The following is a 26,865-nucleotide window of genomic DNA, read 5'->3' on the forward strand; positions in this document are numbered from 1 at the left end:
ATCATCAGTAGGAATTTTGTGTTGAGGGTGGGCAACGGTGTCTCTTAGGTGCCCAACCTGAGACCATAGGATATGAATGTTTCACGTTGAGTAATAACCAACAGTTGGTCACAAATGTAGATGTATTTTATAACTAGTGATATATCTGCACAAATATGCCTAGGGTGTTTGTTCAGGGGACTGATTTCCAAGCTAAACTTCTGTCTGTTTTCCAACCGAGCAGTAAGATACAGCAGGCAAGGCAGTTTTGGATAAGTAAAGATAGTGCTTTAATTGCTAGGGAAGACCATTAACTTCCATTGGGCTTGTCAAACCAGCACATCCTCTGGTAAGCCATCCCTTAGCAGAGAGTATTTGTCTTTTTGTTGTTGTTTAACCCCAGCTGGCAGATAACCACCCCAGTGGGATGAGGGAGAGAATCAGAAGGGTAAAAGTGAGAAAACTCGTGGGTTGAGATAAAGACAGTTTAACAGGTAAAGCAAAAGCTGCACACACAAGCAAGGCAAGACAAGGAATTCATTCCCTGCTTCCCATGGGCAGGCAGGGGTTCAGCCATTTCCAGGAAAGCAGGGCTCCATCACATCTAACAGTGACTTGGGAAAACAAACCCTGTGTCCCTTCCTGCAGCAGGGGGGTTGGAACCAGGTGATATTTAAGGTCCCTTTCAACCCAAACCATTCTATGATTCTATGATGATTCTATGAAACGCCATCATTCGAATGTCCCCCTCTTCCTTCTTCTTCCCCCAGCTTTATATGCTGAGCATGATGTCATATGGTATGGAATATCCCTTTGGTCAGCTGGGGTCAGCTGTGTCCCCTCCCAACTCCTTGTGCACCCCCAGCCTACTCGCTGGTGGGGTGGGGTGAGAAGCAGCAAAGGCCTTGGCTCTGTGTAAGCACCCCTCAGCAGTAACGAAAACATCCCTGTGTTATCAGCACTGTTTTCAGCACAAATCCACAACATAGCCTCATGCTAGCTACTATGAAGGAAATTAAATCTATCCCAGCCAAAACCAGCACGCTTACAAAATGAAATTCATGCTTCCAAATTTTTAGTTGTATTGAAAATTGAAAATATTTACATGAAAGTTAGCTAGTACATGACTGTTTAGCCTCCATAGTTTGAGAGCCATTTTCTCTGTGGAAAATATGATACAAAAGTGAGCGTATTTTCAATTTTTATTTTGATACAGAAACTGATATGCCAGCTCACAGCTCCTATGATCTGGAATTCTGTTTCCAAGGGTGATAAATACTAGATGCATCATAGTGTAATATGAAACTCCAGTAATGAATAATTATGCAGAGATATGCACCTAAGGAAATTTCTTCAGATGTCAGTGGTGAAGGGGTGTGTCAGGTCCTGAAGCGTAAGAGTCAGTGTTACTTATCAATGGTGATTGCTGACATGAGTGTGAATAATATTTTAATTATTCACTTAAATGTCTAATCTTCTTCTGAATCTAATGAACCTGCTGGCCTTACTGACATCTGCTTTGACAGTGAGTCCTAAAGTTTTAATTTTGCCTTGGATGACAAGTTGGTGAAAAAATGATTTCTTTTATCAAGCTACATAGGTGTCCCTTGAATTTTATTGGCAGTGTCTATTTTCTTACTTAAGTGAGAGGAAGGAAGTATGCCATGAGTTGACATTGCCAGGCTCACTGAAGTTCATGATCTTATGTGAATTTATGCCAAATGAAGTCCCAGTCCACTCTGTTCAAGCTGGAGACATGCAAACATTATGTATTGTATGGGAGTATTATGTATTAGGGAGGCTTTATTTATTGTTCTTTTCCATAAGTGCTGTATCACACCATTTTGTTTTGGTTTGTTGGGTTTTGTATTATTTTTTTTCTCCCCTGACTATTGCTTAGTAGCAAGTGGATGTATGGATTTGTCCTCAGGTTTTTTTGTGAGCAGCCAAAATTAATTTAGAAACCATGAATTTTCAAACTGTTCCTTCCACAGTGTTTCCTTATGTATATTGTACTGTAACCATTACCTGGTGACTTCTCTAAGTGAGGTATTTGTAGAGCTTTCCATGATGCCTTTTATTTTGTCTAAAGAGTTTCACCAACTTAATTCTTGTATTGCCTATAAGTAGTCTGAATTACTTTCTTAGCAGAAATCTTTACATCACCCCTAGCAGTGTCTTTGTTTTGTGTTCAAAATGGATTATTTAATCCATTCATGTTCACTCATCTCTCTAGACAAGTTTCCAAAGAGCATACTTTGCCCCCTCACAGCTCAGAATTACCTCTACATTGGTTTACTTCCATTTCTTCAATGAATCCCACAGAGGATCTTCAGCTTTCAGAAAGTTCGTATCAGTCATGAATTGGCTTCCAGTGTAGGCGAGTTAGCTCCACAATGAAAGTGTTTGAAAATCCCAGCCTGCCCATGGAGTTTTAAAGGAAAAAAAATTATCACCATTTCTGCCTAGGCAGGAGGTGAAAAGCATTCTGACTGCCCAAAAGTATACCTTATTAAATTTATATTTTAAAAACCAAAAAGCAGAGAATGTCCTTTCAAGAAATGACCTCAGTCTTTGCTATGGATCAGGTGGGCATTCAAAGCAGTTCCCCTTTCCTGCCAGCAATCCATCAGTTTTATTTGGATTGAACTTTAATCAGCTTTCTAACACCCCTCCTGCAATCTCAGATCTTGATCTTGTGGTTATTTCCTCTGCCACAAATCTTGTAAGCTTTCAAAAAGTCTAAAGCTGCCTGTTTACGTAGACACTCTGAGGAAAAATAATCCATATTAACTGAAGGTGTGAATCCAAAGTATATTAGCTAAACTGGATTAAATCTGCATTACTTTGGAAGATAATTCAGTAAAATGACATTAAAGACACTTCTGTTGTGAATGAGTGTGTCCACACAGTGCTCTAATACAGATTAGAATATGCACTTCAAAAATTAAATTTAGATCAAGTTTCTTGCGTGTCTCTGAGGACACGATCCCTACCACAGCCATACCGCACACAGTGGGGAAGTGGTTTGCTTTGCACTGGAGCCCACGGCGCGCCCCTGCATAGTTCATAGCTGATATCACTTGGCTCAAGTGGGATGTAATGGAGCTTGGAGTATGATCATCTTATTGTCAATACATAAAGCCATGCTGCCATCATCGCCATTACCATTACTGCAGTAGTATGCATAGTCTCAAGTGGAAATCAGAGTCCTGTTATACTAGATAATAAATGAAAACAAATTAGCTGGCTCCTGTACAAAGAGCAGACTCCAACCAGCTGCTGGCTGGGCTGGGCAGGCCGTGAGCCACAGCGGCATCAGGTCTCCCAAGGTCCAGCCTGGTGCTTTGCGTGAGAAGTCTGGCAGTCCGCAGAGCCTGCATGGGAGTGCCAGGCTGCTGACTTACCTTGAAAAGTAAAATGTGAGAGTTTCTAACCTCCTATGCTAGATCACAGAGCCAAATCAGCTTCAGCTGGCATGACCAACTGTGTTCAGAGCAATGGTAGCCACCCAAACTGAATGATTTTACTCATGCGAATGTGCTCACAAGAAAGCCACACTGTATATGTTTGTGTCATATTGCAGTCTACATCTGGTTCAAATACCCTTCTCTTCCCAGTTAAATGCTCTGGGAATTACCTGAGGCTTGTTGCTTTTTTGATCCCCTTCAAAATTCAGTCAAGTCTGATAGGGCTTGTAAATGATTTTCTAGCCTGCCATGCATTGATTTTCTCACCTTGGGGAAAAACAGAAAAGCCCTTGAAGTTATGAGATATAGTTCATTGCTTTTTCATACATTTTTTCCAGTTGCAGGCCAAAAATATAAAGGAAAATGTGAGTTCTTCCATTTGAATGGAATCTCAAAGGTTGTAACTGTCAAACTAGAATATAGTTCCAAGGGTTTGAAAAGGCCAGGTACCTCCAACAATGTTTTTTCTTTAAGAAAATGCCAGCTATGGGCTTGGTTGGGTCAAGAAGTGGTTTGTATTACACTGTCAGCTTTGTAAAATGAACGGCAAATGCTGGGGAAGCATTTCATGGCAAGAGGGATAATGACTCTGTCAGTCAACTTAGAAAATGGATTTTAGGAAATGTATTTTCAGCCAAGGTGAGTTTATGAGACCAGATGTATCACCAGAGTGGGTGGAACCCCTGCCTATATTTAAGACTGGACTAAGCTTCACCACAGGAGTAAATTTTTCAGTATGTTTCACTAACATTTGTATTTTCAATTGTTGCACATAGTACAAGATTTTGCTTAAAATAATTTTAGAGTGAAGCTAAGATATACACAAAATCTTGATTCAGCATGGACAACTCTATAAAAGTATTAGTTATGAACAGTGTGGAAACGAAAATTATTGAATCCTTTCAAACCATTGAAATGTTGCTAGGAAAAGGAAAAAATGGTGGGTTTTGCTTTGGTTTTGACCAACACATTTTGATTACATTTTCTATGAAAAAGAAAGCAGACTTTTAAAAGAGGGGGCCAGGTTACAAACTGCAGTCAGTAGGTCAGAGGGAATGGGAAGGACAAGAACAAGGAGGTGGTACAGAAACTTCTGAGTTGTAATTCTTTGTCAGGTCAATTCAAATCTCCTAGTGTTTTTCTTTTATTAAAAACTAATCTGTCTGGAACTGCTTTGCGCTTGCCATAGGCTAGAAGAATACATACTGGCAGTGCACACATGACCAGCTGCCATATGGCAACTTCATGCCCGGCAGTAATTTGTTTATGTGCCTGAGAAATCTGATACAAATACAAGGTACCTGCATACTGAAATGAGTATATATGTATTCAGTCTTTTTTCCCTGATTCCTTGGCATAAAATAATGTAATTACTTTTGTAAGTTCAGTGCTGGGTAATATATATTGACACCAGTGTAAGGGAGCTAAAGCTTCTTAAAACTTAGGAGGATTTGGAATTATTGGTCTTGACTGTCACACTTCAGCAAAGTAAGAAGAGCTACTATCAGCACAGACTACTTTTATACCCATCTTAAATCACAATTTGTCTGCCAAAGCAAACAACATGAAAGTAGCCTCATGAATTGTTATATCCATCTCTCCACTGAGATGGTGCTCCAGTTGACCTGCTCCATCCAAAGTGCTCATTTTACAAAAGGGAAACTGTGGGACAACATGATTAATATTAACATTATCCCTGGGCAGTGCAGAACGCACAAGTGTTGGAACAAAAGAGCTGCAACAAAGGCTGGATGTTGAATTGTCTCTCAAAATAAAACATTTTGCAAAACAAAAGTACTTGACTGTTTCTGTTCCAGAAAAGCTTAGCTTTTTAATCAAAGTCTATACAAACTTCAGCATTCTTATCTAAGAATACTGTAGTATTAAAAACAGTCTTTATTGTTTTCCCTGCTTAGTGGTTAATGCAGCTGTAGTTGGTATGATTGTCTCCATCTCATTGCAAACAGCAATATTTTAATTGGTCACTGTTCAGTTTTTAGACTGGCTTATGTTTTCAGAGGTGATAAAAATTTAAAACAGCTTGTGAAAGGCTTCTTACACCTCAGCAAATTCACCTGAGCATTTAATACTAATTAATATAACAGTGGCTGCTTACATCCAAACATTGCACAAGTATTCATTTTCTAATCAGAGGCTTGTGAATGACAAACAATTCTGTCTGAACAATTTGGTGAGTGAACTTCATTTTAGAACACAAATTGCCTTATAGCTCATTGATTTAATTGGAGGTTTTGGAACTTTCTTGCAGGCTGAATTGTTTCAACGGATGAGAGAGTGATGGAGGCCTGATTGTGACCTTACTTAATGCAGACTATGTAAATTTGGAGCAACTTTGTGAAGTCAGTGGCGTTAAACTAGTAATAATGAGAGAAGAACCAGGATTATAAAACTGTTGGGATCAATGAGGTCAAAACTGAGATCCTACATAAATAGTAACCTGATAAATACCTTTATTTATTCTTGGCTGCTTGTCTGATGACTTTGGTGTTGTTTTAGCTTATTCTTGTAATTTTTCTCACAGAGCCGCGCAGAAATTGAACCTGTCTTCCAAAAAGAAGAAGCACAGGCCTTCTGCATCGTCTGTTCCTGAATCTCCTCTCTTCTCTACCAGTTTCAGCAGCATTCTTCAGACTTCGCCACCCCCTGCACCACCATGTTTGTTGAGGGCAGTCAGCAAAGTGAAAGACACCCCCGGTTTGGGCAAGGTACGTCTCACAAGTATCACTAAAACACTTGTTTTCTTTGGGAGAAGATTTTATCCTTGTGCAAAACATTAAGGAAATTGGAAGACCGTGTCCTTTCTTGGTTGGCTTTACTGCAATTGGTCCCTGAACACACGTACAAAAGCCTAATAACGTAAGTTACTTAATGCAAGTGAACTGCTAGTAAAGTTGAAGTTAACTTGAATGTATCCAGACCTAAGCGTGCAGCAGTAGTACATTTCAAGGCCCAGCTACGCTGAACGCACCTGTATTGGGACCACAGTGCTACTAGGTGGTGATGACATCCATTCTGCTAGGGTTTCTGGAGCAGCTCATCTCTGGCTGTGTTTAAACTGTGTAGCAGTTGCTTGCTGTGGCGTATTCTGGTTTTGTGATGCCCTTGCTGTCCTGACTGGTGTCTTGGCTGGACACACTGTAATTTGCTTCTGGCTCATGTTTCCTGGCTTTCTTCCAGTAGAGTCATGACAGGGCTGGGCCATGTATCTGAAAAAAGTCTATGCTGATCGTGATGAATTCCTCCTTTTTCCTTCCGTCATGTTATTTCCTCCCATTCTCCATAACCTTACCCTCTTAAAACACTGTTTAGGTGCATACTTATAATGGAAAATGGTTGAGGTGATGGAGAAGGTGGCTGTATAGTTTGCTGTTGCTTTTTTGTTTGTCTGAGTGCTTCTTTTTCCTCTGTCACAAATGGAGAGCCTGGCATATTACATCTGGGAATACACGCGTGCAGTTGCTGAGGACAGCAGTTTGCTTTAATCAAGGTAGTTTCTTATGCAAGCATCTGTGTGCTTGGCTTTTCCATATTCATTGAATACTAAGCAGTGACAATTAATTTGGTGAAAATCTTTGTGTTTAGAAGAGAAATTGTAATGTGTTATCTGGGAATGCTGAGCATAGGATGGGCTTCAGAATTTTCATTGCTGATTTTGGATACTGAGTTTCTGATATTGTGCAGTTCCAGCGTTGTGGTGTGGGTTGTTTTTTTTTTTTCCCCAAAGAACAATAGTATTAATTTCATGGATGGTTTAATGCCTGTTAGAAAAAGGATCCCCTCCACATAGGGCTCCCTTCCTTTCCTCTGGCTTGGTAGGTGGGAAGAAATGTACAAATCTGCCATGATCTTATAAAAGTTAGTAATGATAATTGACTTTAGTGGGAGGAGGAGTAAGCTTGAACCTGTTCATTGTAAGAAGCTGCTATGGAAAATATTTACAGCGGACATCATGCTCTCAGGATTCTTACTTTTTTGTGCTTGGGACATGTTATTTCTGAATAAAAATAAGAATTCTATTGAGGAATAATGAAGAATGTGTTCATGAAAACAAGGGACTAATTTCCCTTGTTGAACTGTGTGGGTACTTTTCCCAACTATCAGTTTTCACTCTTCCCAAGAAAAGGGTTTACACACACACAGACACAAATATAGCTTTGTCAAAACACTGCAAGCTGGATCTGAACCTTTCTTGCTCCTCTAATCATTTATTTCCAGTGGACAGTGCCTGGGAAACAGTTTGCAATATACTCAAACAGACCTATGATTTGCTTCTTCATCAACACCATGTACAAGAACAGGCTCCAGGCTCTCCAGCTGTGTAAGACAGACTGAAATTTTGCAGTCCAGCTAATGAAGGAGGGTATTTCTTTTTAGCTTAGACTTACCATCCCATAGTTATCAGGGTATATGATAAATAGCTAAGAGATTTTAAAAAATGTTTGAACGCATGCTTCTCCAAAGTAGTAAACAAAATTAGGTTAGTTCATATAGTCAAAATAGAGATTTTTATTTTTTTTTTTTTCACATCTGCATTAGCAAAAATATGTCTAACCTGCAGTTTCTGGAATTCAGTTTCATTTTTCACCTCTTTGGTTTCTTCCAGGAGTCACCCTATAATTATGACCTAAAGCTCATATACTTTCATCAAAGTTTCCCATCAGTTTACCTCTGTAGCAAAATTTTTATTTTAATGTCAGGAATAGGTACAAGGCATAGTAAGTAAATAACTGTAGGATAACAATGTAATTTATCTGTCGGATTGGGAAAACTTCAGATGAGGCAATGGGATTTCCAGCTTGTTTGCTTTTAATTTTTATTGTTGTTATTTATGTATGTTCTGTTCGGTTTAGTTGGCATATGTTTTGATAGGAGCATGCTAAAAAATATGTTACTTTTCTCAGCATTTTCTCTCATATCATGTTTTCTCTTAGAGTATGAATTTGTAAAATGTGGACCCATGTGGAGGAAGCGGGTTCAGGGAAGCTAAATGTTATTTTCAGTCACTTAGGTTTTTTTCTGGTTTGTGTTTAAAAAGTATTTTACCAGCAATCCCGGTGTGATAAAACTCTGCTTCACTCTGGGTTTGAGTGGGCTGGGCAATTTCTAACATGACAGTTTGTTACTGGAAAGTCTGGTTCACCAGAACTGGAAGGCTGGCTGTTGCCAAGGTCTCTGGATTTCTGAGCCCCCCGGGGATGGTTGTGCACAGACTGCCTCGGGATGGGCTTCCTGGAAGGCAGGCTCTTTGCTATGGGGCTGGGAGCCCCAGCATGGACACTGGGTGTTGCTGGCTTGGGGTCAGCTTGAGAGCTGTCGGTTTGCCAGGGTAGGTGGGCATCCAAGATGCTGCAGGATAGGAAGTCAGGTACTTGAAAGCTTAGACTTTGAGGATAAATTTCATTTCACAGTTTTCTTAAAATGAACTTGCCACCAAACAGTTGCCATTTTATGTTTTCACTTCCACTAGAAATTTCAAAGATTCTACTTCTCATTGCAAAATTGATGACAATGATTTATTTAAAATTGTAGACTTCCTCTGCTGTCATATGCAGGCATATAATTTCTGTGAGTTAAACTAGGAGGATTTGCCTATCAGCAACGTATTTAAAAGTTAATTAGCAGCTCAGTTAGTATGGATATGGCTACAACTGAAGAGTCTAAACTGACAAAGAGAAGAGAATTAGAGTGTATACAGGTTGCATGCTTCACACCTTTTCTTACAAAAGGCCTTGCAAATCAGACTCTACCAGCCTGGAATTTGGAGGAAGTATTATTTGAAAGCTAAAGTTCAGCTTCACAGAAGGAGGAAGATGATATTAATAGTGAAGTGTTGGGACTAGATAATCACCATTTTACTTCAATGTTAGATGCACCATTGAACCTAGCAGAAATACAGCAGTGTCTAAGTGAAATAAAGTAGTAAAGGATCAGATTCTTTGTTGCACTCCTTTCCAAAAAGCTCCCCCTGATGTAAAGTTAAAGGTTTGTGACCACTTTGCAAATATATTAACAGTGGTGCTTGTATGGGTCATAAAATACACATGTGCTTTGCGTTTGCCTTTGCTGGCAGAGGGAGCTGACCCTGGGTGGTAGTGTGGTATCCCCACAGTTGTTTCCTGAGAGCAGAGAGTTTTCTTTTGGGCTGAGCAACAGTCCTGCTCCATAAACTGCCACAGCTTGAGCATCACTTTTCTTTCTCTCTCTATTGTCTTTGAATCATCATGTTCTTAGAGCAGTAGATTGCTTTCACTGGGTTTACACAGAGAGAGAGGGTCACTGTCCTGGATGACTGTATGTGTAGTTTCCCCAAGTCCCATTGTTTTCTGGAACATATTCCTTAAGTCTATTTTGTTCTTTCTGACAACAAGCTAAGCAACAGAGCAAAATGGCTTTCCATGCAGAAATAATGAATTATTCCATGACCGCACTCAGATTAACTAACGTAAGGGCATTCTAGTAAGGTTTGCTTAGATTTGCTCCCCAATCTGGTTTCCTTCTCCTTTTATCCCTCCTCCATTTTCTGTCAAACAAAACCAAAACTAAACCAAGACTTTTGATGAAAATCTGAAATGTTCTTTCTGTGAAAGGTGTTGTTTTACTAAATCCCACCTTACCCACGAAAAACAGCTTGTACAAAAAATTTTCTGCCAGCCTTAATAAATAGGTTGGTTTCAGGTGCACAGGGTTTAGGATAAATGGATGTGGTCTCTGTGCTTTCTTTCATTTATTATTTTTCTGTGTGTAGTCTTATAAAACACTGTCATTGAGAGGTATTTTTATGTTTGGACAGAGATTAGTTTTCTTTATATATATATTTTTATGTGAATTGTTGTTTGTTGGTACTTGTAATTTGAAGACAAACTAGCAATGTTTGTGCATGAAAATGATCCTTAAGAAAAAGTTTTCTACCAGGGAGAAAGAAGTCATCATTGAACCTTCTTTGGGAAGTTGTTTCAACCTATTAGCAAAATGGACAGTAATTCGTGATATTGTGTTTACTTTTAATTTTTCTGTAGCACCAGGACTCCTGCTCACAGACCCCAGCCCCGTTTTGCTAAATAATGTATAAATTCAGATTAAAAAAATCTTGTTTCTGTCCCAGAGCACTTACGATCTCAGTGTAGGGAGGAAGACCAGACAGACAGAGAGATGGGAAGCAAGAAGAAACAATGAGGTATTATCAGTCATCCTGATAGTGGTGTCCTCAACCCGTCAGCAGTCTAATATTAGATACCCCTTGTCAAGCTTTGGTAGGTGTTGTAGAAGAGGAGATTATTAAAATCTTTGAAGGGGGAATAATTGGTAATACTGCAGATGCTTCTGAGGAGCCCTTTTCAAGTGTGCAGGGCAGGGTAGGAAGCAGCACAGAGAGGGGTTTTTGAGTCTAGTGAGCGAGTAAGAGATGCGGGAGCCGGTCTCCTGGCAGGGCCTGAGCGCAGAGCTTGGCTGGGAAGGGCTGTGAATGGGAGCCGAGCCACGGCCAAATGCCAGGAGTGCCCGCAAAGTGCTGGTAGGAGATTGGCAGTGTGACAGACACTCCTGAGCATCCTCGTTTTCAGATGGAATAGAGTTAATTTTCACAAGAAGCTGGGAGGGGACACAGCCAGGATAGCTGTGACCCAAACTGGCGAAAGGGGTATTCCATACAATATGGCATCATGTTCAGTAAGGACATAAGTGGGAGCAGGCCAGGGAGGAGGGATCACTGCTTGGGGTCGGTCTGGGCATCAGGTTCTGGGAGGTGAGCAAATAGCATTGTGTATCACCCCCTTTGTATATTCTTTTATTAGTACTGTTGTTATTTCCCTCTCCCTTTGCTGTCCTATTAAACTGTCCTTATTGCAACCCAGGAGTTTTACCTTTTTCTTCCAAATCTCCTCCCCATCCCACCAGCGTGTGTGTGTGAGCAGGCGGCTGCGTGGTGCTCAGCTGCCAGCTGGGGCTGAACCCCAAGACTAAGTCATACACCTTTCTCCTAAGGATCTGTATCACATACTAAAGAAGGTTCAGTTAAAAATAATTCTTTGGTGCCTGGCTGTAAGAATTTAATCTTCCATTAAAGCACAATATTTATATTGAAATAAGCCTAAAATCTACTATTCACTTGACATTAGTCTGCAGCTTACCTTTTCCTCACATTGATTTGCATGAAACTCTATCCAGAAGCATCAGAAAGATTTTGTTTGACCCAAAAGTTCCTTCACCAAAACAGCAGAGGATTTTCAGAGGCACTCAGCTGTGCCATTCTTTTGACTTCTTGTGAATGTCACTGGGACCTGATACCCACTTCCCCGAGCCCCACTGACTGTTCCCACCGTAAAAGCTAGGTGGCGAGTGTCTTGTTTGGTGAGGGAGAACACTTTTGTGTGGGGAGAAGTGTGATACTCCTTGTCTCTTTGGAGGCAAGAGGTCCACAAAGGCAGAATACCACTGATGATTAATGGGCAGTCATGTCTTTGGCCTAAAAAAGGCTGTGGTAGTATTATTGTTAAAAATCAAAAGATGTTCTTATGTCATACCATCCCAGTTTGTATATTGATCATGTAACATGCTACTGTCCTTTTGATCCAAGTGGCTAGTCAAGATGCAGTGCTTTGCAGATGTTTTCCAGATAGGGAAAGAGATTATGAAGAGAATGGATCAGGTATTGTTGGTGCAATTCAGTTCCTTTACAAGGAAATACAAAATCTTGAATGCCGACAGAGAGAAGCAAGTAAAGGCAATTTTTCTTCTTATTCCACCGGGTCTTTACAGCTAGGAATTCAATGTCTCATTCCTTCCTCAATTTAAGGGCATTTCTTCATCGTACAGTACCAATGTTTGTTCAAGTTTTTCTTCTCCCTGTTGTTGTTTCTGTTCCTGCTTCTCCACTTGTGCTGTTTCTTGTTTATATGTACCCCTGCCAAAAGTAACAGTGAAGAAATCCCTACTGTCCAAGCAGTTCAGGTTTCTGAGTAGATCCAGGACTGTCTTTTGGGAGGGGGGTGGGGGGCAGGACATGATGACCGAAGTGTACACTAATGCTTTGGGTTTGCAAACTGCTAGTATTTCAACTATCCACTGCCTTAAAATAGTTTATTGGACTTTTCACTAAGTAGGGCAACAATTATTGCACTGACGTTGACATGCTTTAATCCAAGCTATAACAGCGCAATACGTGTGTTAATAATGAGTAAGTATTCTATTGGCTATAACCTGTATGAATCATGACTTGAATAGTCTTTGTCAAAAGACGTTTTCAATAGCTATGTCAACTCTTTGTATCAGCACAGTAGAGACGTTCTTAGACTTACGTGATTTGCAAAGTTGTTTTGAAAGGAAAAAATTGCTTCACATCTTATTTAAGTCCAAAAGACTTTACTATCAGAGTTTGCATTTTGACTAGCTGATTGGTGGATGTGAGCATTTTTTTGGCAACATTATGATATACATTAAGCATGTGTTTATGAAAACCTGTGTTAAGATCAGCAAAAAACTAAACACAACTTGCAAAATGTGTTCTGTATTTCACATTGCTGCCATTCATCTTGAAGGTTTTTCAGAGGGAATCAGAAGACATTCTCTTTCCTTTGTAAAGCAGAGGTTCTCTCTCCATTATCACTCGGGTATATAGGGAGAAAAAGTTAACGGTTAGATGACAAATGAGATTTTAAACCCTTTATCACAGAAAACAATTTCTGAGGTGAAAGCTGGTTTTGCCCAAAGTTACCATGGTTACTGAAATGGGAAGAAAAAAAAGGATGATCCCTTGAGGCATTTAAAGGAGACATATGTGTTCATCTTTGTTGTCATCATGATTGTTGTACAAATTAAATAGTTAGTTCCACTTGGAATGAAATCCAGGTGGCCTTTTGCCCTCCAGACAGCTGCTCAGAACTGGGATTTTCCTCACCAACTGTACTGTTCGGACCTGGCGGAGGCTTTCATGCTCTTTGGCTAGATGTCTGCTAGGCGTGCTTTTCTGGGAGGAGTTTTAATACCTCAAGCTGCTTTAAGAAAATGGTGAAATTAATACAAGTTGGATGAATTGCTATAAACAATAATCTCTTACCTCTCTCAATCATTTTTTTCTATGCACACTTAGTTGTCTTTCTCTAAAGTAAAGCTTATCCTGGATGTGGAAGTACCAGCCCAGGCATGCCAGGAGTCTATCGGATGGCATTTGGTTGGCTGTGAAGTTTAAAAAAAGACATATTTTTAAGAAATTTCTGTGCAGTCATGTTTCCACAATTTAGAGAATGGCCATAATTGCTCTTCCTTCTCTTTGTGAAGAGCAGAAGCTGCTACTTCATGGGACCTAGGAGCACATATCAACAGCCTGCTAAAGGGAAAATGCTAAAGGGAAAACCTGGCCTGTTGCCAAAACTTTACACCATACAAGAGAGAATTCCTGCATGGAGGAGCAGGACTGCATTTCTGCCATATAGTCTAGCCAGCCCCTTTAGGAAGGGAAGATTAGGTCTGTCATTCCTGCTAATGGGATTCCTAAGGTCAGTTGGCAAGGACCAGATCCCAGAGAGAGGAGCTTGTGGCAACTGGGATGCTAGCGTAATGGTTTCCTGGAGCATCATAGATGCAGGCAGGTAATTGGAGGTGGACACCATTTACATCCGAAATGGGAAAATTGAAGGCAGAATACCGTTGCTGTCCTTACATCTGACTCTACAAAATGGAGCAGTTCTGCTGTATGGCGTTAGGAGTGCTCCACCAAGCTGGGCACCACGTGGTCAAGCGTGATACTAAGGTATCTTTCTCTTCTGTTAATTCCTTCGCCTCTGTTGATTTTCCATAAAATAAAGCCATCTTTCAAACTAGTAGACGTCTCCCTTTTCACTGGGTTGTGTATGAAAACAGCAACACAGAAAGCAAGGTTTTTCTAGAGAGTAACTTATAGTCCTTAAATGAAATTCTTGGCTTTGGAAAAAAAGTCCTCTCTTTCCATATGTCATAGAGGCAGACTAGACCCTAATCAGAACACCAACTATCGGTGATAGTAAATACAGATAAGAGATGTTGCTCAGTAAGTTACTTTTTTGCCTCAAAGAATACCAAAAATGGTGTTCATCCCCTTAGTGACATTTTCCTATGTGTATTGAGAAATTGTACTGATGAATGAGCTTGTGAACACAAGAGGTGAATGGAGGAGGTTTCCAGGTGGAATTGAGCTGGACAGACAAAATATGAACAGACTGAACCTCTCGTTATGACATTTCTTGTTTCTGTGTTAGAAGAATCAATCCTTTCAGTGATTCTTTTATAGTCCATTTCACCCAGGGAAAGAGTTGTAAAGCCTAGTTTTGTATTGTTTACCTTCGTCAGTTTTGATGAATTTTCCTGGAAACATTGAGGATCAAAAGAAAACTAGCTTGCTCAAATCACTTCAGGCTGGTGCTACTAGGTTTTGTACATTCCTAAGTGACTTTAGTTATACAACATCCTCTACACTGTCATTGTTGGATGATTTTATGCCCAGCAATCTAAGACTTTTATGTGTTGACTGTTTTCTTGATTGAAGTCACTTAGTGGCACGAATGACCATCATTTGTAGACATCTAGTTCGCTAGGAGCCTTATACACAATCAGATGGGTCACTTAATTTGGCTCTTTCAATGTTGTAAACCTAATGAAGCTACACAAATCTTTAATATTGGTCACCTGCCTGCTAAGTATGCTTTAAACATACTCTCATGTTGTTGAAACAGTATGACAGGACAATGGCCACATTTTAAAAATCTTTTAAACATTGGAGGTTATGCAATTTGAATTTAAATTACTGGATTTTTCTGGAATAAAAAACCTTATTGTTGTTAACACTTTGATTTCCTCAAAGTTTTTCTGAGCTATTATATTTTCATTTCCTTTGCTTTTCAATTGAAGTTGTACTGCTGGTTGATTTATGGGGCATTATGATAGTTCTAGATAATCACTTCCACTTCATTTCTATGACTTTCCGTAGTACTTTTTGAAATGTTCCCTTCTTCCCTGCCCTCTCCCCCTACATCTCTCACCGCATTAAATTACTTTTTAAATCTATGAGGAAGAGGTTAGTATAAATCAGGAAAGTCAAGATGAAAGAAACTGATAATTGCAAGGGTGTTTCTCAGACAATGCTGAGGAAGGAATTTACATGCTGAATAGTTTGTTAAACCTGGGATCATGTTAAGTTTTCTGAGATCTTATGCACATTGTAGGCACTGTATTTTAAGCACTCAGCTGTGGGCCCTATTACATTTTTTTTTTTCTTTAAAACTTCCTAAAGCTCTTCTCCCAGCCTTTTCTTTTTGTGTTTGCCTTCTCTCAGCATGTGTCCGAGCGCAGTGCTCAGTGGTGCAGGCAGGATGGTGACACTGCAGGAAGCTCCACTGTAGCACTGCTGTAACATCATGGGCTAATGATTTGGCTGAGCCTCTTGATTCACCTGCAAGGTTATTCTGTTTTCCATTATCCTAAAGATCTGGGCTTTACCTCATTTCTCTGGTACAACATTGACTTAAATAGATAACCAGCTCAGCTGAGGAAGAGCCTAGCGTGAACTGTATTTTAATACTGAGAATACCATTAGATATATCTCCTCTCATTCACTATCTCCCCCTTTTTTTCTTTTTCCTTCCTGTATTTTAAAAAAAATAATAATCAAACCAGTTTTTAGGAATATCTCTCTGGAGACATTTATCCATTTTTTTGTGTGCTTCTTTTATGAGAAGCCTGTCTCTTCATGCTTCAAGTCATTATCTCCCTATCTTTTTCCTCATTCTCTAGTGCCACCATTACCGTACTTCCTTAGGCTGTGATTCATGTTGCTAGCTTACGTGAACTGATCACTGCCCTTCTGATCCAGGCTGGTCATATGAATTCCTGACATGGAGGAATGGAGAGAAGTGCTGCATATATTAGGATGGGCTGACTTGCCTACTGGATGTTCCTTTTTTTCCAATTGATTACAGAGACAACCTAGACAGCTGCCTTAGAATAACATATCTGTGTTTTGGCTGGCTCAAGTAAGGTGAAAAGAATCTTTCCCTGAGCAGGCACAGAGTCTCTTCTCATGTTCTGCTCTGAACCTTTACTTTTAATATAAAACCAGCTACTGGGAGATATAGGAACAAGATGCTTGCAGAAAGTTCTAGATACTTGCATCTCTTCTCCAGATGGAAGTCTGCATTCTCCACTTTCCAGTCTAAGAAACATCAGAGGCTTGCTATGCGGTGCCCGGGTCTGGTCGAGCAGACCTGCATGCAATCAAGCAGGCTGCATAAAGCAGCCAGACCTTCAAGGAAAAGGACCAAGCAGGCTTTTGCACATTTGGCCTTATGCAAACCAGAGGAAAGTTGAACTGATCTTTATTGACTTAAGGACTGGAGATGTTCAGCTGTACTTCTGCCAGGATGGATCTGTAAAGCTGGTCCCGATGTGCACACCCATGAGATTAGAGCCTGTGGCCCTCAGAGGCCCAGATTCTTACTGCTCTGTAACATGTCCTGTGAATCGCTTTCAGTGAGGACTCCTTCCCAGAAGGGTTGGCAGTGTGGCTTTGGGTTTGGAAACGTTTCATTAGTGGGTCTGGATTCCTGATACCCAAATGCCATTTCATTTTCCAAATGTAAATAGACTAAAGTCTATTGCTAAAGTTAGTCTATAGTCTAAAGTTTAGTTTATAGACTAAAGTTGCTGAAGTGATTAGCAGTTACAAGACCTTTCATTGGATAGTGAGATATGAAATGCCAGGTATGAAAAACAATACTTCAATGTTACCATTTTTTTAATGAAAGAATCTTTCTATACGGTATAAGAAAAAAAAAAAGTTTGAAATTGTTGACCTGATTAATCTTACAAAATCAGGAGGTAGATTAATATATTTTTAAGGCTGTGACCCTCAAAACTTCTTGTATAGCACTCAGAAGTGAGAAACAGAGTGGGTGCACCTGCGATGGGTGGATGGGTAGGTATATGTGTTATACACAGTATACATACAGTGTGTACGTTTGTATCTACAAACATATAAAGGTGTATATATAGATGTATATGAAAATATTAATCTCCCTTTCCCCACCAGTACAGTAGGAATATATATTAAAAAGCTATATATGGAGTTTCTGAGCAAGTTATCTGAAAAAATTGAGAGGCTAACTAGCTATAGGCTTGCTTTTATTTATAAACTAGCAGATTATATAATTTTTTTTTAAGAGGGAGAACTTAACATTCCTTTAAGACATTCCCAGTAATTTCTCATGGATTTTAGTCAAGAATAATATCCTTCTTCTTGCTTAGCTCAGTCCTCCTATACATTGCGTGCTTTTTTTTCTCTTATGAGGTGATTGAAAATGCTCATACAAATAGCAGCATTTTACATTACACTCTATAGGTGTCTGTGAGGCTCTGTTGCATTTCTGTAGATCCTGGTTGGTCTCATCCATATTAATTGCTGCTGGATTTTTCCACAGATCTGCTCAATTTATAGTGTTTGTACTAGAAGGGGGGACACTTAGTTAGAAAAAGATGTGGTGTCAAAATATGGTGTGTATTAAAATGCCAGGAGGAAAGCTGTACAATAACCTTTACAGCAGCACATACTCCATTACAGAAACATGGATGTGGGAAAGCTTAAAAACTGCCGATCCTTTCTTCCCTGCCCCCTTTTCCCACAGAAAACATGAGATATGTGTTTCAAACTGTATAGTGTACGCACGTGTTTTGAACTGTAGAGCGTGAGCATAATTATCTTTGCTTTAATGCCTTGCCCCCTCCTTGCCACAATTTGGTATTGGTGGAAGTTTATTCAAATACAAATCTTGATTTGCAATACAAATCTGTTCTTGGCTAGGTTGGCTGCAGCACCTGAGCCCAGATTCTGGAAGTAGTGTGGCTAGAAAAGCTACCCTCCCTTCCCCACCCACCCCCAAGAAAATACCTTAAACATTGCATTTTTGTCAGCTATGAGGAGTAGTGCTAAGGTATGTGCTGGCACGAGATCTGACAGAGGCACCGGGGATGCGGATCGCCTGGCCACACAGAAGGGAGAAGGCGTGCACCCCTGATTGATAACGGCATGTGCAGATGTGATAAACACAAGGAGGCCCAGGGCTGCTTTTGGGAAACGGAATGGCAACGCAGAGGAGGAAACGGGATTCCCCCAGGGCCTCGTACTCCGTGAGCAGCGGGAATCATGAATCTTCTCAGACAGGAGGGAGTTATTCATCATAAAAACTATTATGCCATGTGAGGCATTGCTGAAACAGAACACCACCAAGCTATTTCCTATCTTATCAGGGTGTATTAATAATGCAGCAGTAATAATAGAAGTACAAATTAAAAATAACTGGATGGGCAGATAAGCAGAGTTCTCGAGATTGAGGGGATCGGGAATTGCTTCAAACAGTTAATTGCAGAGCAGCACATAGGGGGAAATTTGCCTTTGCTGTTTTGCCTTTATTATTTTCTTATTCTTCATCTTATCTCTGTGAGCATTATTTCTAGGGCTTTTACATAGACACTAATAGGCACAATATTTCCTCAAGGTTTCAGGCTGTTCTTTTTTATCTCTACAGAAATGAAGTCTCTTTTGCTGATCCATCTAACTCAGTAGGGACTAATAATGCTGAATAAGAAGAGTATTCTGATTATTAGCCTCTTATCATTTTCTCCTCCCACTCCCAACCCACAATATAAAGGCAGACAACACATTACAAGTGTCAAATATTCAGGCTTCAGGATGAATTGATGCAGACTGTTCCCTGGAGGTTTGTAAGCTCCTTCCGGATTGCAGTGGCATGAAATCCCCAGCGTCCCTGAGTCTCTTGAGGTGTAATAGTTGGGGCTGGGCAAAGAGAAATGCAAGTATCTGCTTTTCTGGCACTGGATGATTGTGCTCCTCCACAGTCCTCTCTTGCACAGCCCATGTCCGTCAGTCACTGACCTGGCAGGGCATTACCTGATCCGGGGTCTCTGCATGGTTCCTTTCAATAGAATTAGAATAATGACTCAGAACTACTCTTTGGTCCCCTGCTGACCACCAAAATGTGCCTTACGTAGGGCATGAGACTGCTGTCACTTTGATTTCAAGTCCAATTTGCTAAACAGTTTTTAGGACACTCAAATTCTGCTCTCAATGAAATAGGTGTTGGAGCTAGTGCGATGTGCAGCCATTTCCCACCGCTCCATCCAAGCAACACTGGCCCACTGAGAGATAAGGCTATCAAGGGAAGCCCATTTGATTGAACACCCAATACACTGATGGAGCAGAAGCTTAGCAAAGAACTGCAGCACAACTATTACTCCACTGTTTTTCTGGAAAGCAACATCATTTGTGAAACTGGCAATATGGGAGCGCAGTGTCAAGGGCTGTAAATCATATGTCACCCTGCTTTTAACATGGTTTTAGTAGTCCAAAAAGATTCTCCGTGTGATATTGTTATTACTGAATAATTCAGTCTACTGTACAGAATAGTTCATCACAGTTGGTTGCCACAGGAATATCTTCCATGATTTGTCAGATTAAAAGGGTGGAGAAAGCTGTTGCTTAAATTGTGGTTTCTTCAGTAAGAGGAGATGGAAGAAAGTAAGCACCTTGGAGGGGAGGGGATGAGAGAGAACTTGGAGGGGGGACAGGGACAAAAGGATGCCTTATTTGCACACCGATCCTGAACTTTCTGTGCATGCCATTAGTATTGTAAGCGTTTGACACAGTTTGGTGGTTAACTTCTGAAATAGAGTGGTACGCTGTTGGCTGGTCAATCTTCATCATTCAGGTTGTACTTCCACAAAGGTAAATGGTGTAGATGAGAGCATCAGGGATGAACATAGCAGTAGGTGAATACACTAGCTTCATGCTCAAGGTGAAGCAATGACAGTAGGTAAACCACACTGGCCAAATGAGAAGTTACCATTTACCTGTGCTTATTCTTGACACAAGCGGTCTGTGGAACATTTTCATCTCGTGAACTAGATGACTGCAACACTCTGACGACATGATGAAACTTTCAGGGTTCATAGCTATTTTTACAGAACCTGCCAACAAACTGAGTATCCATGATAATCGTATCCATGATACTCATTACCCATGATACTCAATAGCTGCTGTCATGCTATTAAGCCTATCAATCCAAATCTAGATTCTCTGTTTCCTCCCCAGAAATGATACACAAATGTTTTACACCTGTCCGTGTCTCTGATGTGCATCTTCTTGTCCTTAACTGCCACTGATGTCTCTTGTTTATCTCAGTTTTGCTGTTGCACCTCCATTAGCTGGGATGCTCTTCTCACCATCACTGCACCTTCAGGTGGCATCTCTCCTGAACTTGTGATCCTTCTATCTGTGCCTATTCCGGTCTGAGCAACGCATCTTAAATGTCAACATTTCTTCTCATTCAGGAAGGTGGTTTTGTTTTTTTTTTTCCCCCCAATGTGATTTACATATTTACATATGCATCAGAAAATGGAATTCTTTTTTCTTTTTTCTTTTTTTTTTTTTACATCTAAAGGGAGGAAAATGGGAAAAAGGAAAGACATGCAATCAGTTACTGAAAACTAGAGTTAAAGTATAAAAATTGAAACTGCTCTTCTCATATGTCTGTGTCTCCACTAAATTCTCAGTCAATAATCACAAAACAACGATTAATGAGACAACGATTAATCCTTGTTTTAAGGCATTGTCGGCATCTGCTGTCTTTCAAGGCTAGATTTGGTCAGGGGACTCAACAGATCTGCAAAGAGTACCACAGAGCTAGGCTATTAGTGCTTTCTTAAAGTTTTCCCAGTTACTGTCTAGACAGAAAATATACAAGATGGGTACCTGCCCTGCATTTATTCCCCCCCCCTCCCTTTTTTTCAAGGAAGGTTGGTAAGAGCAGAAAACACCTTCTAGGCTCTAAGAGTTTTCATAGGAAACCTTTGCATCTCAGTGGGGTTTTTGTGATTTTCTGGGGTTTTTGGTGTATTAAACAATGATTTCTATCAATCTGTCTCTCCTGCAGGGTAGTCCTAGACCATATGGAAATATGGATAGAGCGGATATGTTCTAGCTAGCGAGTCTGAAACACCACTGCGGACAAAGCCCAGCTTTCCTTTCCCTGCAAGTTACGCTTACCTTTGCCTCTCTCAGCCACCCTTCCACTTCTGTGTAACTTACGTTCCAATTCTTTTTCTCCTTTATTTTTAGGTTCTTTTATTACTGTGAGATAGAAGAGTATTCACCAAATTCTCTGGCCCCCTTGGAAATCTTTTAAAAATACACTACTAAGTAAACATGTCCATTACTTAGTCCAGGATCAAATGACCTGACAAGACAGATAAAGCAAAGCTGTGGTTACATGCTTTCTCCCTCCCTCGTTCCCGACACCTTAATCCTGCAGCACTGCCGCCCACCCATACCCCTCGTTCATCTCCTTGGAGGAGTGTTAGCATCTTCCTCCTAACTGGCAGAGACAAAATGCACACAGCTTTACATTGCAATGTGCTTGCTTGTTTTCAAGTAAATGGTTCAAGTTCCCATCCCTGGAAGTGTTTAAGACCAGGTTGGATGGGGCTTTGGGCAACCTGGTCTAGTCGAGGGTGTCCCTGCCCATGGCAGGGGGGTTGGAACTAGAGGATCCAACCCAAACCATTGTGTGATTCTATGAAATTTGTAATGGTTGTTCAAGACTCAAACTGTGAATAGTTAAAGGCTGGTAATTGATTTTGATACTTTCTGGAGACTGGCCTTTCATACATCATAACGAGCTATGCTTTAGCAAATTGTGGAAATGCAACAAATAACTAAGATCTGAATCATAAGCTGAACTATGTATTTGTCATGTAAATGTTACCATCTGAATTTCTTTAGGACTAGATATCAGAACAGGTTTCTCAATGGAAGGCAAAAGGATGTAAGGCTCTGTAAGAATGACTGCTTTCTGAAACAATATGAACCAATTTCAGCTATGACTCTCACACACAGAAAGCAAATGCTGAATTAAAATGGTTGTTTCATGAACACTCTGTGTTCCTGCTGCTAGGATTTTAAGAATGGAAAGATAAATTATATCTCCCTTTTCCCTGGCTGTGCAAGCCCAGGGGGATGTTCGCAGATCTGCTGCCGTTGTACCCACCCAGTAACACCACAGATAACAGCAACATGTGCGGTAACTGGAGTTCAAGGATTATTTAGGACAGCAGTCACCCCACAGTGGGCAGGGGGCCCTCCAGCAACTGCCTTTTCCTCTATGGGGATGTGCAGGAATTCTGTTCTTTGGATCCCTGGAGAAATCAATTTTTCAAAGAGTCCATGGGAGCCTGTTTCATTTTAATGGCTTGTATTATATCCCAAAATGGAAGCAGAATGGAAAGATACTTTCTTAAAAGGAGAGTTTTAGGACCTGCTATTTTCAAAATCCAAACAGTAGAGATTCAGAGCAGTGGAGGGAAGGCTGTTGGTGGTCTCTCAGTGAATAGACAAATAGATCAGGAAAACCAGTATGTGACTTAGCAGTCTTGACTGAGACCCCAAGATTAAACAGGCACAGACACTAAACAATCCTCTTGCCCCTTGAAATGGCCCTACTCAAATAGAGCTGAGGTATGTTAATAGGTAAACTGATCTGGATACGGTTTATGCAATACCTGATCTGCTTAGAGAAAGATTTTGGCCTCCAAAATTGTCAACATGGCATCTTCTATAGTTTTTAATTCACTTCATTAAAAAAAATAAATAACAAAAATATATCCTGATTTATGCATATTGGGCAGGCTATCCCAGTAATCATGACTTCAGTTCGCATCCCAGCCTGTGCACGCAGAAGTCAAAAAAACCACCTCTGTCATGCAGTGGTACCTTTTAATTTACAAATAGCTGTCAGAGACCGCATCAAGTTCAAGAGTACAGGGGAGGAGGAGGAGGAAGGATGAGGAGAATTTTAGACTGGCAAGGAGAGCTTCATATTAAGTGAGACATTAATTTGCATTTGCTGATATTTAGTTGAGCTTGAAAGTAAAGGCTGCCGCAATCCCATAGTATAAAAATGCTTTTGCTTGTGCTTTTTTCCCCCATTAAGAAGCCAATTTGTGTTTTGCTGATCTTAGAGATAAGACAGATAAGGAAAGAAGTGAACCTTCCTTTCAATTCAGACTGAAAAACCCCCAGTGTTACTTGTAGCTCCATCTAGACATGCCTTTGTCATCGTGGCTCAGATCTGGTCCCTTTGAAGAATTTCTTTTGAGTAGATGTTAAAAATGTCACAAAAGAATGAAAGGAAGAATGAACTGGAAATTCTTAGACCTTGCTTGGCTCAGAACTTTGCCTTCACAGAAAGTACACAAGGTGGTAGATAAATCATTATCACAGATAAAGCAATAATTTTATGTTGTTGTTTAAATTTCTTTATTTTATCAGTTATGTTCATCGGATTCTTATATTTGTGGATCTGTAAGGATGTCACTTGCAATTCATGGGTTTTCTTTCCTTTGAATTACCAAGGAGCACAAGCAGATGAGACAATACTAAAAACTTAACCAATAATAGAAGGTGGTGTAATTTAGTATAAATCAGATACGGACTACATTTCAGAGATTAAAACAATGTGTTGTGATTATGAAGACTTCCTTGGAAATAATTCTTTCTTTTCTTTTGACTGTGTGGTTTTTTTCCCCCTCTTTAAAAATAGTTGTGGTTGATACAGCTGAATGAGGTGCAGAAGGAATACAGGCTAAGTGACGGAGACTGACAGGAGCAATATCAAAACTGTAAATGGAGATGCACGAGGACTAGTGTGTTGTGCTCATCTTTCTTTTGTTGTTGTTTTCAGCTACTCCATAGCACAATACCCAATATTTTTTTGTGTGATCATAGAAAGGTTACAAGGATGCTTCTGATGTATTTGCATTGATTCTGCTTCAAGCCATTGAATATTGTTCTCAGAGGACATTCATTGCTATGTGCTTCTGACAGACAAAGAGAAATAATTTCCATCTGAGAAATTAGGTGCTTCTGAGGACTAGCCTTTTAGAATAGTGTCTGCAGTCAGAAGGGCTAATCGTCCAAATGATAGACATGCATGGTTGACTTTCCTCTTTATGCAGCCCTGATTGAGACACGATGAGCATACTGCTGGCCTTTGCGGTGGATAATTTTGTTAGAGCATTGTCCTCCAGGAAAGGCTTTTATACAGCAAGGATGACAAGTGTGGCAAATTGCTTACACAGCCCAGACCTAGAGGCTTCTCTCTCTGCAAGCTGCCAGCCCACAGTACAGCAGTGCTGCAAAGCTGGAATTCAATAGCTGTTTCTGCTGCTGTAAAAAGTGTCACTTTTTTCCTAAACTCTTTGCTTATTTTCTCAGTAGACTTGTTTTCACAGGACCAACAGAGTTGGTGTGGGAGGCCCAGAGTACATGAAACCAGGACAGAACCAAAGTGAAGACTGCTTGTTGTTATACCAATAACAAGATCACCTCCTGATGAAGTGCAATAGGGCACTATCTTCTTTCCATTCCGCTTGATACAGAAATTTTGTCTGTGGCAATTGCAGCCTCTTTCTCTCTAGTTTTCTTGCTTTTTATCTTTCTTATTTCTGTTGTTAACTGACATCAGCAGCCAAAAACATTATATCCCATTGCATTTCTTACATACTTTATAGTAGCTGCACCACAAGTATATAGTTTGTGATGTGCTGGTCTTCTGATCTGTGCATCTTCTGATATATTTCATGGTGGCGAGGGCTCTCATTCTAATTGCTTACAGTCTCATAAGCAGAAATGGTCTCTGCAGTGAAATGAAGAGGCAGGGTATCATTACCACAATGGGTGACAGATCCGAAAGGATTTATAATCTAATTTCAGTTCATTAATGACTGTGATATTTAACTCTTCCAGCATGCCCTTTTACTAGCTGTGTCTAGTTTTCTGGAATGCAATACCACTCTTACTCTGCAGAATATAGCCCCTGACTACAGCTTTCCTCTCGTTGCCTTATGTCTTTGCTCCCAGGAATATGGTCCATCCACGTCGTCTTCCTTAGTGCCACTTTTTCACCCTCCAATGTTTGTCTCAGGGCTGTCTTCCATGCTGTCTCACTTTCTTGAAATCTGTCTTTTCCTCTTGCATCACTCTGTGTCTTCACTCCCATACAGCTTCCCCCAGCTGTCCTGCTGAACTTTGTTATAAAAGGGGAGGAAGATGCCTGAGCCACAGCAGAAGACAATGATCGAGTAGATCAGGGCAGAGCTCTCTGAGAGCACCTCTGCTGATTGGTGCTTATTTACATCTGCTAAAGATCTGGTGCCTAAAATCTTAGGAACTTGCACCTAATTCATCATGTCTTTTTTTCTTTATAGATAGGAGAACTAGACAAGTACTTGGTTTCACTCTGGTTACGTGAAAAGAGCCATACAAAAGAACTGTAATTGGTCCAGATGCCATTACTGCAATATCAAATGTCCGTATTAGCTGATACCTGAGATATGGCTTGCTAGAAACAGCATTTTAACAGACTTATCAGAGACAGAAGCTTCACATTCTCTGCCCTCCTGCTCAGCTAATGCTGCTGTTCGCTCTGTGTGGGCCAGAGTGGGGCTTCCAGCTCCCCCGTACCCTCCCTTCCTGACCTCTCTCTGCTGCCTTCTAATGTGAGGATCTGCTATTACGTCTCCCATAATGCTTTTTATTTCTGCTGATGCCATGATCTTTATTGTACCTTTAGGAAGTATTTATATGTTATGAATTATATTTAACTCCCACACTGGTTTCTCTTTTCATAAACAAGCCTTACGAAAATCTCTGTGTTGGGCAGTTACATATAAATTTGATCCTTTTGTTTCATTCACAGAGAGGATAAGACAAATGATGGATTGCATTAATAAAAAAAAAAGTGTATTGCTGTATGTAAACTGGTCCCTCATGGTATAATACACCTCTCTTCAGCCCTGTATTTACCATGTGTTGAACAAGGCATTCATTTAGAAAAGGGGAAAAATATCACCTAGCCTGAAAGTTCAACCCTAGAGTTAGTACAACATGAGGGTTAGTGAAGCATACAGACACTTCTTTGTCTAAACAGTGTGCCAAGGAGAAAAAGGCCAGAAACAACCCACCTGGAATGTGGAAACTTTGGGACCATAAAAGAAGAACCCCATTTTCACTTAAACAAAGAGTGTGTTTATAGGTATGCTCATTATTTATTAGCATGTTCACCCAGAAAGCAATGCAGAAGCTGAATAGGCTGTTCTGGCTTATGCACGCAGTGGGGCATGACAGAGTTCTCATGCTTTTCTGTTGAACATAACTGTAGATGTTGTGTCAGGATGCACACTAATAATCCTAGAGAATAATCCAGGCAAATCCTAGCCTCTCCCAGCCCCCCCTCCATCAGGAGAACTATTGTCATATGGAATTAAAGTACTCCTGAAATGACTTACCATGGCTGTTACATCA

The 26,865-nt window shown here is 40.3% G+C and overlaps 1 protein-coding gene across 1 annotated transcript in view; it reads left to right on the forward strand.

Moving 5' to 3' along the window:
• KIF26B (kinesin family member 26B) overlaps window positions 1-26,865 on the forward strand; it is a 302,521-nt gene that overhangs the window by 185,457 nt on the left and 90,199 nt on the right. The window contains exon 5 of the mRNA XM_075748827.1: window positions 5,992-6,175. Within this exon, the coding sequence (XP_075604942.1) occupies window positions 5,992-6,175 (184 nt within the window). The remainder of the gene's footprint in view (window positions 1-5,991; window positions 6,176-26,865) is intronic.

The sequence above is a fragment of the Balearica regulorum genome, chromosome 3 (assembly GCF_011004875.1).
Source record: "Balearica regulorum gibbericeps isolate bBalReg1 chromosome 3, bBalReg1.pri, whole genome shotgun sequence".
Lineage (NCBI taxonomy): Eukaryota > Metazoa > Chordata > Aves > Gruiformes > Gruidae > Balearica > Balearica regulorum.